Source organism: Portunus trituberculatus, chromosome 43 (genome assembly GCF_017591435.1).
Source record: "Portunus trituberculatus isolate SZX2019 chromosome 43, ASM1759143v1, whole genome shotgun sequence".
NCBI classification, from domain to species: Eukaryota; Metazoa; Arthropoda; class Malacostraca; order Decapoda; family Portunidae; genus Portunus; species Portunus trituberculatus.
Genome location: NC_059297.1, coordinates 24311690 through 24322238, shown reverse-complemented (window position 1 = coordinate 24322238; position 10549 = coordinate 24311690). Strand labels below are relative to the sequence as shown.

General features: G+C 46.3%; 1 protein-coding gene across 4 annotated transcripts in view; it reads right to left on the bottom strand.

The window, feature by feature from the left end:
- Positions 1 to 3197: 3197 nt before the first annotated feature.
- Positions 3198 to 10549, bottom strand: part of LOC123517898 (trithorax group protein osa-like) — a 68124-nt gene continuing 60772 nt past the window's right edge. For all 4 annotated transcript variants that reach the window (XM_045278352.1, XM_045278354.1, XM_045278353.1 and 1 more), the window contains 6 exons: positions 9760 to 9898; positions 8888 to 9057; positions 8333 to 8437; positions 8017 to 8162; positions 7623 to 7842; positions 3198 to 6849 (listed from right to left, as the gene is read on the bottom strand). In XM_045278352.1, the coding sequence (XP_045134287.1) occupies positions 3553 to 6849; positions 7623 to 7842; positions 8017 to 8162; positions 8333 to 8437; positions 8888 to 9057; positions 9760 to 9898 (4077 nt within the window). In that variant the 3' untranslated portion in view covers positions 3198 to 3552. The remainder of the gene's footprint in view (positions 6850 to 7622; positions 7843 to 8016; positions 8163 to 8332; positions 8438 to 8887; positions 9058 to 9759; positions 9899 to 10549) is intronic.

The following is a 10549-nucleotide window of genomic DNA, read 5'->3' as shown; positions in this document are numbered from 1 at the left end:
CTGCTCAGTTAACTACTATTCACACCATCTATGATGATTTGTGGCATTGTCTTAATATACAGGTACCTCCATCTCTCGTTTCCTGCTATCCTCTCCACAGCTCTTCAACGCAACTGATTTGACGTCGCATGTATGAAGCCACGCTATTGGTCAACAACAACAACAACTACAACACAAACACAGTCTCCGACTCTGTGATTCACTGAGTGAGCACTGAGTGAGCACTCATACGTGCTCACACCACTCTGGTGAATGAAGCCTTCCATGCCCATTGCTTATTCCTGGTTACGTTGAACTGTGAGAGCTTCGACTTTTTCTGCTACTTGATTGGTCGCTTATTTACTCATTCTTCTTCCGTGGCCAGATAAATAAAAAATTTTCCACTTATCTCTTTTCTTCCTCGTTTCCTTGTTAACCAATAGTATCACGTCAAATCAGCTGAGCGAGAGAGATGCGAAGGGTAGCCGGGAGATGAGGAGGAGGGACCTATATATTAGGACGGTGCCTGATTCATAATAGTACGGACATCATATGGACCGAATCTGTATCTCTTACCTAACTAATACTAGTTTATCTCAGGTCCCCGATCCTTCCTTCTCGTTGCGGCGCCTTAATCAATTAAATATTTTCCTGAAAGGCAAGTTGTTAGAAAAGCAACACTTTTCAGAGTATAGATATTTGTAGAAAATCCCGAACTAAGCTCGAGACTGCTTTAACAGAAGACACCTTGATTAGTTCCTTACCTGCCTAGACAAATAAAATGTCTATTTAAGCACTAATTCAACTATGGTGATTCTCGCCATGACAATAAATCAGCTTTCTTCCTCAGTGACTGCCAACACAGTGCACATTGCCCGGGTCGCACTCAGCAGCCAGCTTTCCAAGTCCCACTGATACCCGAACTTAGAATCAATGAACCATTTGACATGATCGAAACAGTGCTATAGAACTTTAACAAGATAAGACGTCAGCATATATATATATATATATATATATATATGAACTATACCTTGCAAAATTGCCACCACGTATGCCAAAACATTCTCACCGCTTACCTTCCGTTTTTCTTGTTAATGTGGCGTTGATGTACATAATGAATTTTATTAATCACTATTAACTAGAGAAGCAGTAGAGTTGGGATGCTGTCTGCCTGGATGTAAATTCACCGGTCGCCTGCTGGTCACCCAGCCAGTCTTCCCTATTACGGAACGAGCTCAGAGCTCATAACTGACCGATCTTCGGTTAGAACTGAGACCACCAAACACATCTCAACACACATCGAGACGGCGAGGTCACAACCACCCGAGTTACATCCCGTACCTATTTACTGCTAGGTGAACAGGAGCTACACATTAAGAGGCTCGCCCACATGCCTCGCCACTTGCGTGATTCGAACCCGTGCCTTCTCGGTTGTGAGCCGAGCGTGCTAACCACCACACTACGGTGACCGAGGGGTCTCTCTCTCTCTCTCTTTCAACTTTATATATTATATCATGCAGACTAGACCAAAGCTAAGGAACTGTAAAATAATCCTTACTCTAAACTACAATTACATTGTTCCAGAAGAAACAAATATATGGAGCTAAATCAGGAACTTCAAACCCTTCTTAATGTTTTATTCGATTCGTTGGGGCTGAATCTACTCAACCTGTACTAATTCACCAGAATCACTCAAAAGATAACTTTTCTCTTTTCTCTTCTTTACGTGATATACTTATTTTGCATTCCTATGACGTTATAAAAAAGAAAGTCTCGTCATCATTGTCATTCACATGTCATAAATTAAGATCATGCACTGTTACTATCTAATGCTTCAGTCATTGCTTTGCACAGAAACTTGAACTTACTTGTCTAACGCGTTCTCTCTCTCTCTCTCTCTCTCTCTCTCTCTGATTATAATAGATGGAAACAACCTAACATTTAGGCGTTGGCTTTACTTTACGCGCTGTCGCCACCTCGATCCCGGAGTGACTTGAGTTGACCCATGGCCAGTATGGAAATGGAATGAACTGAAAGATTCAGGTCAATCAGGTGTCAAGCCTCAAGGGCACTAGACTGGCAGCGCCCCACGTCCTTTAAGCGCTGGGAAGTCCAGCAGATTTACAGCGTCATTCTTCCATTTTTCAAATTGAAAACCACTCAACAAGCCATGAAATCATAATATGAATTATGATGTGCCCATCTACATTGAACTTCATCGGTCTGTCTTTTACTCATAATCTAAACTGGAAACTTCACATCTTACTAAAAACAGCTTCTGTGAAGTTGGACGTTCCGAGGTGTCTCCGCCAGTTTTCTCGCCCCTCCAACTTAACTCTGTACAGGGGCCTTATCCGTCCTTGTATGGACATGTTTCGGAAGGTTCCACTGTTTTATTAGATAGGATGGAATCAAAAGGTTTTCGTCTCGTTAACTCTCCTCTGACTGTCTTCAGCCTCTTTCTCACCGCCGGAATGTTGCATCTCTTGTTATCTTTAATCGCTATTCTCATGCTAACTGCTCTACTGATCTTGTTAACTGCATGTCTCCCATCCTCCTGCGGCTTTGCTGCACAAGGCTTCCTTCTTCCTCTCACCCCTATACTGTCCAGTTCTCTAATTTAAGAGTTAACTAGTATTCTCAATCATTCATATCTTTCTCTGGTAATCTTGCCTGTTTCTGTATTTCCATCTCTACGACTTCCCTTCTTTTAAGAGAGAGGCTTCGAGACATCGTCCCTGAGTTTTGGATAACTCGCTTGACCTTTAAGGGAACTGGCAACCCAATGGGCCTTTTTTTTTTTTCCTTTGGCCAGTTGCCCCTCCTGCATAAAAAAAAAAAAAAAAAACAATGTGCATAAAAAACATTACTTATAGAAGAGTTTACATAAAAATGTGTAAACAGACACTACGAGTCCACATCAGCTTGCTATATCAATCTCTTCAATTCCCTTTGACTATAAGTTGAGCTAGGTTGCATTCCCTCCCACAGGTGCGTAAATAACTGCAATTACCAAGAATCCCAGCATACAATTATATAATTATGTAAACTGCATAGGGCTGTGAAATGGATGTGGTGTGAGGGTGAGGTGTTGTCAGTGGTGTAGGTAGTGAATATATTTGTGGTGGACGACTAATGCGTCAGGCTCACCGTCAACGCCCCTTCAAGCCACACAAGCCTCTGATGGCCGCACCTTGGCCAGGGTAAAGAAAGGCTGCTTCTCTGAATACTTTCTTTCTACAACTTTCTTTAAATCCAAGAAATACAGCTGAGATGAGTACAGACTTCTGTACATTGAAAAGTACAAATACACAGACTTTCACAGACTTGTTTGCTGGCTACATTCGCACTTTTAGAATAATTCACAGACACTGCTTACAGCAGGACACACATCATCTTACTTTATGTACTGTACACAACACTGAGAGTCCTAATGTCTGGTAGGACTCGATATCACTGAGGTGGTCCGTCCAGGGTCCGGCTGAGACACTAGGACCGGGAGGGACCCTGGGGGGCGGCTCCCCCACCACACTGTTTGTACCACACGCGGCTGAGAGGCGGCCCCGCCCGCTACTAAGATGAGGAGTTGGCTGCAGGGGGCTCCACCGTCGCCGCCGCCGCCAGGGACTCGCACTTTGAGGTCGACTCAGAATTTGTGGTTTGTGTGGGGGGAGCAGAGGGGGCCTTGACGGGGAGGGGGGCCATCTGGGAGGTCAGGTGGAGGGAGGGAGCAGGGTTGGGGGAAGGAGATAAGCTGGAGTGTTTACCTAAGCTTAATGATGCTGTGGGAAGTGAGGGGGTCGTGGTGGTGGTGGTGGTGGTGGTGGTGGCTGTGGTGGTTGTAGCGATGGTGGTGGTAGTGGTGGAGGATAAGGTGGAGTGTGTGGTGGTGTTAGTGGTAGAAGTAGTAGTGGTGGTGGGTGAGGAGGGGGACTGAGTAGTGGTGGTGGTGGTGGTGGTGGTGGTGGTGGTTGTGGGCTCTGGGCCGGGGCTCCCTGACGCGTTGCTGCTTTTCTCAGACTCAGCTGGAGTTGCAGAGTCGTGATTTACCACCGGAGCTGAAGCCGGGGTTGGGGCAGGGGCTTGGGCAGGGGTAGGGGAGGAGGGCACTGGATTGGTGGCTGGCACTGGGGTAGCAGCAGGGGTTGAAGCTGGGCTGGAGTTACTTGGGGCATCAGCAGCAGGGGACTTAGGATCTGTAGGGGCATCTGGAGCTGTGGCAGGAGTTGGGGTTGTGGTTGTGGTGGTGGTGGTGGTTGTAGGGGCTGAGGTGGAGGTTAAGGCTGGGATGGAGGTCGGAGTTGTAGTTGTAGTAGCTGTGGTGAGGCCAGTGGTTGGGGCAGGACTGGTGGTGGCGGGGGCACTAGCAGGGGTAGCAGCAGCTGCTGGGGCAGGAGCTGGAGTGGCTACTGGGGCTGCAATGGGAGGCGGAACTGGGAGAGACACTGCGGGGAGGGCAGACATGGGGATGGGAAGGGGTAGTGGAAGGGGAGGGAGAGTGGCTGTGCTTGAGGCATCTGAGACCTGTGCAGAGGTGGGGGAGGAGGGAGGGGATGGGGAGGGAGAGGCATCAGAGACCTCACCCTGCAAGTGAGCCACGTTGAAGAGCACCTGGGATAGCTGGGAGGCCACATAGGTGTCAAGGATTTGGCTCATGACCAGCGTGAGGAGGCGGTTCTCAGTGCCGGAGATGACCCGTGCATTGGCTGGCACCCGTGAGAGGTGCACCAGTGTGTTGGCAGAGCGTCGCACCATGTCCAGACTGGTGCCCATCAGCTCTGGGTTCTCCTTGAGGGCACTCACCCCCTGCACATTGGCCACATTCATGGCCGCTGCCTCTGCCTCCTCAATGAAGGCCACCAGCAGAGACACGCACCCGTTCTGCATGGCGATGACGCGCGCAACGCCAGAATCCGCCGCTGAGAAATAGTGCAGCAAGTTGATGGAGAATTCTCGCAGCACTTGGTCTTCACCGCGACACATGAAGCGGGTCAGCTGGCCGCACAGGTTATCAAGACGTGTGAAGGGCGGTGTGGCCAGCACCAGGTCAGTGTTCTGGTCCAGCACACAAAGCTTCACTAGTGCCTCGAGGGCCAGCCGCTGTGGAGAGAGGGACGATTGAGGGGAGGTGCCACCAGCCAGGAAGGGATCCTGGCCATAAGAGGCAGGACACGTGGCCCAGTGCAAAAGGCCATTCAACAGAGGGCGGGATATCTCCTCAGGATACACTGAGAGGTCGAGATTGCCAGCCATGTTGGCAAGAGTGACCAGTGTGTTCTCATGTACATGGTGGAGGTACGGCCACCACCAGTGTGTGTCGGGGGCCAGAGAGCTACACCAGTCACTCAAGTCGGCCTCCTCATCACGGTCATAATGTGCAGTGGAGGGGGTACGGCGTGGGTGGTCATGGTGAAGGAGGATGGTCTTGCCAAGCAGTGCCAGCAGTGATGCAGACTTACTCATGATGTCCTCATTGCCTGGGATGAAGGAGAGGTTGCGTATCACGGTGCCTACGCAGATGACGCGACGTGCCAGCCAGTCTTGCCCCTCTGTTGTGGTACTCAGTGAGGCCTCGTCTGGACTCCACGACTCCTCCTCAAGGTCCTCGTGCGGTCGCTTGAAACAGCCACTATCTCTCCTCGAGCTGCCACTTTCCCGCCTCTCCAGCCGTTCCTTGGGGGCTGACCGCTTGGCCAGCACACTCACTGGCTGCTCCTCAGGCCTCTTCTCTCCCAAAGATGGCTCACTGTTTACCTGCTCCTGCTTCACCACTGCAGCTGTTCCACCAATACTACTACTACTGCTACTGCTGCTGTTGTTGTTGGTGGTGCTGTTATTATTGTTGTTACTGCTGTTGTTGTTGTTGTTACTACTGCTGCTGTCCTGCTCTGGCTGTGGTTGCTGTTGTGATGGTGGCTGAGATTGTGCTGACAGAGGCTCACTATCTTTTTTGGCTGCAGTGCCTCCATTACTACTGCTTGTCTCCTTTGCAGCCTTTTTGTTGTCGCCAGCATGAGACTCCTGTGGCTCCTTGCTAAAGCGCTTGAAGATCTCATCCAACTTGCTCTTGCCAGAGTTGTTGACACGGTTGACCCGTGACCCAAAGGTGGCTTTGTTGTCTTTGGAGTTGTCACATTTCTCCCTGGCCAGGTCCTCCATCTTGACCACCCGCTTCTCCTTCATTTCTGCCAGCAGGTCTGCCACACGGTCCTTTTTTGTTAAGGGAGGAGGAGGTGGAGGTGGCTTTGGAGTGCTGTTGGTGGTTGTAGAAGCCTCCTCTTCCTCTGTCTCCATCTCCTCTGGTGGCTGGTCCTCTGGTTCTTCTTTCACCCGTACCACCTCCATTTTCTCCTTATCTTCCTGATCTTGCTCCTGATCCTGCTCCACCGCTTCCTCCCTCACCTTCACTTTCTTAACAGGTCCCTCCTCCTGCAAGTCCATCTTTTCCTCCTTCACTTCTTCCTTCACTTCTTCCTTGATGCGGGGAAGCAGGAGGTCAAGATCTACCTTCCCATCCTTACCCGGGAGGAGGCGCGTGAAAGCCAGAGGTGGCACAGCGCTCTGCATGGTGCATATGATGTGGGCAGTGCACTCCCCCCCTCCCACAGACCACGTATCTACCCCAGAACTGAAACCCTCCCATTTGTCCCATTCCCGAACTCCCTCCCGCAGAAACAGCTCCCCATCCCGCCGCACGAATTTGACGCTCTTGCCAGTCTTGGTGATGAGGGTGAAGTCCTCAGTGCCACGCAGCACCTCCTCTTTGTTGGCTGGGTCGTCATCTTCCAGCCGCCCTAAGTCCAGATCAAGGGTAGGTGAGGGTGGAGGCCGCAAGTACCAAGGCCGGTCAGACTGATCGTGCTGTTCCGCCTGAGTGCAGAGAAGGAATGGTAGTTTAGGAGGTGAGTAGTGATGGGGCCAAGCAATTAAATGATTGAGTGACAAGGTGAGTAGTTAAATGATGGGCTTAACTTCTAGATAACCAAAAACAGAATGAGAGTAAGAACTGTCTAGATAAGAGAAAACGTGAATGATAAAATGTAAGGGTGATAAGATGACTGAGGGAGTGGATACATAAATGGCTAATAAAGTGCAAGGCTGGTTAGATTATTGGATCAATGTATAAATAGCTAACAAAATGTATGGCTGGTTGGATAGCAGGAGTTGTCGATATATAATGACCAAACATATAAATGACAATAACATGATAAAACAAGTTACTCAAGCACACATGTGCAAGGGCTACTGACATACAATCAACAGGCTATGAGAAGGTCATCAGAAACTGTATATATATATATATATATATATATATATATATATATATATATATATATATATATATATATATATATATATATATATATATATATATATATATATATATATATATATATATATATATATATAGAGAGAGAGAGAGAGAGAGAGAGAGAGAGAGAGAGAGAGAGAGAGAGAGAGAGAGAGAGAGAGAGAGAGAGAGAGAGAGAGAGAGAGAGAGAGAGAGAGAGAGAGAGAGAGAGAGAGAGAGAGAGAGAGAGAGAGAGAGAGAGAGACCTGGGTTCATACTTCAGGAAATTCTCCTAGATCCACCCCCCATGAATCCACACACGACACCAAATAACTCCCACTGTCCACAGTACCTTGACCCTCTTGTTGGCGCCTGTGGCCTCATCATCGCGGCCAAGCTCCAACTCCGAGCAGATGTCAAACATGTTGATGAGACCACGACGTAAGTGTTCAATCAGGGCCTCTAGCAACCCTGGCATGTGGTGGAGCCCAAAGTACACCACCGTCTGGTCATCAAACAACAAGATGTTCAGCACATCCAGCGCCCACGTCACCTCAGCCGCCAACCCACACCTGTCACATGGGAAGGAGCAGGCAGGGGGACAGGGAAAAGGGAGTTCGTGTTAATTTTCTGTGAGTTAGTTTCTCTACACATGGGTGAATAAATAATGAAGTTAAAAAAAAGTTAATAATAAACAGATAAATAAATACAATAAGAAAAGTATCTTTGTTGCCTTTACAACTTACCTGAGGGACATGAGGAGTCTCCAAGGGTCACACGTGGGCAGGTCTGTGCGAGTCATGCGTTTCCTTCGAGCTAGCACCGGCAGTACTGCTTCAACACTGTCCAGAGGGAACTGATGCTTCCCAGCGTAGCCGTACAGACCACCACACTGAAGCAAGAGAGTGGCAGGGGTTAACACCAATTTTATGTGAATAGGTGGATCAAAACTGTGTGTTTGTGTTAAATAAAAAGTGGACCATGACAGCTGTTTAATAAATTCCGTAAGTAACATATATTTATGCAAAACTGAGACTCTGACTGACCAGCAGCAACACTCACCTTGAACGAGGAGCCTGGAGGAACTAGGTAATTCTGTTTGGCGCCTGGCCCTTGTACCCGCGGCCCTACATTCTGGGTGAAGCTGCCTCCTGACCACCCTCGACCCTGCATGACCAACAGGAGAAAAAGAGTTAGAATGTAGTAAGAGGAATCACATGAAATACCACATTCAAGTTAAGCTATAATGAGGACATGGGATTAAGCACAGTTGCACATACACACAGCTTTAATGAAGACACTACCACAGTCTCAAAGAAGCTTCTATACATTTACATTATTACAACAAGCTCAAGCTACAACTCATAAAATCATCAAGCTACTTATCAACATATTCATCTCTCTCTCTCTCTCTCTCTCTCTCTCTCTCTCACACACACACACACACAAAAAAAAAAAATAATAATAATAATAAATAAATAAATAAATAAACAAAAATAAATAAATAAATAAATAAATAATAAACAAATAAAATAAATAAATAAATACTAAAAAAATAAATAAATAAATAAATAAAATAAAATAATTAAATAAACAACAGAGCAATGCATCACTTACACTCACTGCAGTAGGGAACTGAGGCTGGGCTCCTGGAAACCTGGGTTGACTCCACTGTGCAGTAGGAGCTCCAGGGGGTGTGGAGTCATTGGGTCTGCTCCAGGGCTGTTGAGGTGGCCCTGCTTGGCTCTGCCCCGCAAAACCTGGATATTGACTGTTGGCCCTCCAGCCTGGTGTGACAAAAAAAGATTGAAATGTTATTGTGCTATGGATATTACTCATAAGACAAAAATGAATCAATCTTAACAATAATCAACATAAACCATACCACAAGTCTTCAAGTATTCTAGTACACCTTCAACTTCCCTTGTTTTCACTCCCTTCAGTATCTCATTTATTTAATTTTCTCTACTTTAACATCTCAGGTTTACTATCCTCTTCTACACATAGCAATCCCTAAAAATGCTCTGCTAAGCTGTTTCTCACAACATCTTTTTCCCCTCTGTTCTTTCTTGGTCTTTTCTTTCCATGGCATTCCCTTGCTATAACACTCCTCAAATATCTACTTGCATCTTTCCCTAAACCAAGTAGTAGAGAGGAATATGAATCAATGAATAAAGTACCAAATATGCATGATAAAATGAGATCAGTATTCAATTAAAACGTATACTGATAAAGAGGACATTACCTTAAATACAAATAGTTAGATAAATACATAAAACAAGTTACTTTTCTCAAAATTATGGCCACCCTACTTTATATGCAAGATATTAAAATAAGTACACACATATGTAAGAATATCTATTCACCATAACCTACAGATAAAATAAATAAAGCTTCACCTAATTTAAGATAAGTCACATTTGATAATTTCTTGATAAAACAAATAATTTCCCAAAGTCTCATACAGTCTGTGGCCAAGATGCACTCACCTGGGGGCTGTGTCTTCTCAAAGTCTGGATGTCGCCTGGGTGTAGTGTAATTGGCGGGGGGACCAGCTGGGCCAGGGGGACCAGGGCTAGGGGCTGACCCTGACTTCTGGGGCGGGTACATGCTGCCGCCCTGATACCCCTGATGTAGGGGAGGGGAGGAAGACACAGGTTTACGGGGTGAGGAAGACTGGTGGGAGGGGGGGAGAAGAGGAATGTGAGACTTCCTTGAACTGGATGGAGACTGGAGAGGGGAAAAAAGACTGTGTGTGCATGTTTTTTTTTTTTTTTATCTAAATAACCGAATGTACCTAAATCTTGGAACTAACAATTCTCTTTTATTAATTTTGAAAAAGCCATTATGAAAATATCTATTCCCTGACCATATAGAAACCTATATATTAAATGGATTTGTCAATAGTATTAGAGCAAACAAAATAAATGAAGTGTTACGTCAATAAAACACATAAGCACACTCACACTCATATCATTTAATCAATTCAGAACACACACACTATACAAACAAAGCTGCTAGCAACCTCAACAGTTCATAAACTAGTCCCAAGAATTTAGGATTTGTTTCTGGCTATCTCATGTTGATGTTGGTCATGGTGTTGGAAGGAGAATGGAAAACAGAAGTGGTAGTTGAGATCTTAATGCACTCCTCCAGTGGCTACAACAATTTACCAGTTATAAGACTCACAGATATAATACAACAATCTCAGTCTGTCTCTCTCTCTCTCTCACACATTTGGTCTGTCTCCTTCATCTTTTTAAGAGAGGTGGAGCAAAA